Source organism: Arachis ipaensis, chromosome B10, assembly GCF_000816755.2.
Source record: "Arachis ipaensis cultivar K30076 chromosome B10, Araip1.1, whole genome shotgun sequence".
NCBI classification, from domain to species: domain Eukaryota; kingdom Viridiplantae; phylum Streptophyta; class Magnoliopsida; order Fabales; family Fabaceae; genus Arachis; species Arachis ipaensis.
Window position 1 is genome coordinate 112,156,187 of NC_029794.2, and position 4,214 is coordinate 112,160,400.

At 37.5% G+C, this 4,214-nt stretch overlaps 1 protein-coding gene across 1 annotated transcript; it reads right to left on the minus strand.

Annotated features, from left to right (window-relative positions):
- Nucleotides 1,140-3,943, minus strand: LOC107622767 (protein ROOT PRIMORDIUM DEFECTIVE 1-like). The gene is made up of 3 exons (XM_016324787.2): nt 3,615-3,943; nt 1,948-3,425; nt 1,140-1,735 (listed from the first exon to the last, which is right to left on the minus strand). Exon 2 carries the CDS (start codon nt 3,348-3,350, stop codon nt 2,022-2,024), a length of 1,329 nt encoding a protein of 442 aa, XP_016180273.1. The 5' UTR covers nt 3,351-3,425; nt 3,615-3,943; the 3' UTR covers nt 1,140-1,735; nt 1,948-2,021.

Below are 4,214 nucleotides of genomic sequence, written 5' to 3' on the forward strand. Positions count from 1 at the left end.
CTTTTTTTCCTTTTAGACAGTCCATTCTTGCGGATTACTTGTTAGTTGAAGTGACAAATCATAATACCTCTTGATATGTTGTACCCGAGTTTAGACTAGGTTTAGCCTAATTAGTGTGGTATGAGTTTCATTGTATGTCAAAAAGAAAAAGGAAATTATATATATATTTTTTTGTAAAGAAAAGGAAATATAACAGACTGCATATTATCAATGCAATAAGTATTTTACATATTGTGTTTGCCCAAAATGACACCTCTAGAACGCTGTAAAACACCAATTTCTGTAATATACAAAGAGTTTATTGTATTATTTTAATATTAAAATCATAATACATGAATCAGACTGCATATTATCAATGCAATAAGTATTTTACATATTGTGTTTGCCCAAAATGACACCTCTAGAACGCTGTAAAACACCAATTTCTGTAATATCAGCGTAAAACTCTATTCACTTTTCAATATTAAAATAAAAAATCCTCTCATGGACAAAGATGAGACTAAGAGGGTTACAATTTAGGCCCAGAATGTGTCTTCAGTCCAAACTACTAACAAAAAAAAAGCCAAGAATACGTCACATATTCTAAGAAGTTGCAGCAAACACTATTTTTAATTTTGAGAGTAGACTTTCACCAAAACAAAAAAAATAAATAAAACCTTTTTAAGAGTAGACATGGAAGGTGCGATCCTAAATTAGGAAATACAGTGCATTATACGCTCATTTGCTTTTGGGTAAACATTGAAGCTTCTTGCATAGACTCTCTCCCTGATAGTGACATACATTAAGAAAGGGACCAACATTAATTATAAAGTTGATAGGAGATAATGATCAAGGTTATTAAAGCCAACCTGCCAAAGTAGAACAGAAGTCTCTAGCTATGCCAATATGATTTTTGTGAAAAAGAATGCAGATAAGAAAACAGCTCTCCTAAGGAGTTGAAGAATAACTAGAGAAACCAACTAGTACCATTCTGCATAGTTTCATGAATGATCAACATCTGACAACTCAAAATTGACCCACCAAAAACCAGCAAAAATTTGACTCAAACTTATTATCACTGCTTAGCTGGGTATTTTTAGACTAGTTAAGATGTTTGTGACAACTAGAATATGAGTGGATATGGTGAATCCTCAAGGCAATGAACAATAATAAATGTTCCCTTTTATAGTATTATGTTTTCTGTCACCACACTATTCCAGTCAATGCACAGTTTCCTTTGAAAAATCAAATACATGTGTGGGAAAAAAAATGAAACTACCATCGAGCAATCAAGAAACTTGTCTCCTCAAATGTGATTGACTCAATGATATCCTCTAACCCTCAAATCGCTTATCTGCATTGCTTCAATATATGATTGGATGTTGCATACCTAGATAAATTTTACACAAGGTCAAAATGTTTTGAGAGCTTTAACCAGATAAGGCTGAGGATTAGGGATCGTTGATAAAGACAGGATCAATGCGTTGTGATAATCAATATCCCAGCTTAAACAGATTCAATCTCCTTTTGCAGAAAAGTAGCATCTGTTCATTGATTGAAGCACACCAATCAACCATGAACCACTTTACTTTTGGCCTTTCACGTAGGACCACAAGGTGTTTGTCTAAGCCATGCTACAGCATTGACTAGCCATGATCATAAATTGTTTCCAGCGGGTTCTGAAACAAGGTTTAATTTGTCCAGCTATATTCTCATTATCACTTGCACCTTCTTCAGATGGGCTTCATTTAAGCATCTATCAAAGAAACGAAAACAAGGACAATATTAGAGCTTAGCAACCTAACATGTTTATACTTAAATAAGTATAGAGGGTATCACAGGCCAAACTAACTTAAAAAATTTGTACCTACTATCACTAATTATTTTTCTAAAATAAAGCAGAAAATTTGACTTAAGACACAAGATATAAATGTGCTTGAAAAAATTGGATCATGTGGAATTACTTACCAGCCAATCAAAATGGAAAAACAGTACTTCAAAAAATCGGTGTGTGATGTTTACATCTGCACATTCTCTCAACCTCAAGAATTCTTAAAATTTCGATATTCACAGGCAATCTCTTCAACATCCATCTCAGAATTGTCCACAAGTAAAGGATCCTCATAATCCACGGAACCATGTTGCTCAAGCTGCACGTCCAAGTCCTCTACTTCCGAATCACTCTGCATCAAGCCAATATCGCATTCTACTTCTACATCCGACATGTCGCTGAGTATCTCAAACTTCTTCTTCCTCCCTCTATTACCAACAAGCCTCATGACTTTTTCCCTCCATAGGACCAAGGGGCATTTTTCAATCAGCTCCGCACCTTCATATGCTTCATTCAAGAACACACTAAACCTCTTCCCCCGCTCAGAGACATAGAAGATGCCAATGTGCTTCAGAAGAATCCTCATGAGCTTCTGAGGCATCACTATCTCCCAACGGAAATGAGTGAGGTGGTCAGTGACCAGTCTCTTTTCAATGGTGAAACTAAGAATCTCATGCATAACAGCAACAGCCCTCTTATCAAATTCAAGAGAACCAGCCTTGAGACCTCTTGCATCAGCATAAGGAGACAAATAAGCCCTCTTTTGAAAATCTTGAATCTTTTCACTATAACGATACACCCTTTTATAATTTGAAGGGAATTTCAAAGGGAATGGAAGTGACAGCATACCAGGGATATGCAAATTGGTAGTAGTGGATTCAGTTACACCTGTAACCTTCTTCTGTAATTCCGTTATTGCCCAATTAGGATTCCAATTCACAAGCTCCAAGCACTCAACTTGATTAATGCCATCAAAGGACTTCACAACCCTAAAATGCTGCGGATATTGGTGCACCCAATTAGCCCTAAAATCCATAGGCAACCCAAAATCCCTTCTGAAATGAGCAATCTTCTCTAATGGGAGACGCTTATCCACCGACATCATCAGCAACCTCGTAACGTGTTCCGCAGCCTTATCGGAATGCTGCTCAAGAACTCTCCGTTCTTCCTGCAACAATTCCTCGGCTCTCTCCGTCAAGCCGCACCACAGCACCCCCTTGCGATCCTTGTAGAGTTCAAAGAGCTTTGGCGTCTTTCGAATGAAATCAGAGATTCTGTGTGGCTTTGGGAGATTGATCTGCTTACGATAGTTTTCAAGGGATCTAACAGGGATAATCATCTCGGACTGTTGCTTCAGAAGCTCGATTAAGAAGAGGATTTTGGAGAGTATCTTCCACTTCTCGGTTGCGACCTCAAGATCGTTAACCCTCTTCTGCTTACTCCTGTCTTGAACCCTCTTGCTGGTCGTCATCCATCGACGGAAAAGAATTGAAGCTCCGATGAGCTTCCTCGCTGAGGGGTTTATCGGATCTTTCAGCATTTGAGGGAACTTGTACAATTATATATCACACTCAAGTCATAAAAAATTCAGCACTTTGAACGTAGTTCAAGCCAACTGAAATTTTCAGTCATAATGTCACCAAATCAGTATAAATACATTCTAGTACCACCAAATATTCCAGTATCAAGTATCAAATAAATAATGTTCAATCTTTTTTATATCAATAGATTGATCCAATCTAACAAACGCAAAAGAATAATTACATTGCAAAAGAAAATCAGTGTAGCTCAGTAATAAACTCACATAGCACGGAGGCAGCGACATAGAGAACTGAGAAGAATAGAGAACAACAGCAGCAGGATAGCAAATCAGCGGTAGCATAGAGCAGCGGCAACAGTACAGCGGCGCTCCGAGGCAGCAGTGCGGCGGCGAGAGAAAGCCGTGACGGTGAGAGTAGACTCGTCACTCTTGCATGCAAAGTGTTTGTAGAAATGTTTCTTACAACTTTTCTTTCTTTTTTTTAAAAAATAAAATAAAATAAAATTGGTCAAGGTTGCTTAGAAGTTAGAACCCTTTTGTTTTTGACAGAGTTGCTTAGAACTTTAGAAGGCAGGAGGTTGTGCGGTTATGCAAAAAACAGTAGCATTTGGATTTTGGACCCAAATTAAATTGTTTTTATTCGCTTATCCTACGCCGCTGTCTGCTACTTGGGCTTAGATTAATTCAATCAAACAGCATGGGCAAAAATATAGAAACGAGGCTGTATTCTTGTATAGCATGCAAGTTTAGCAATTAGCATACTATACTTTTTCTTAGAGAAAAGAAAAAGGGTAACAGTTTTTTTTTATTTTAATCGTGCGACCGGATTATCGGATCACCGATCCAACCAATTGATCTAGCCGT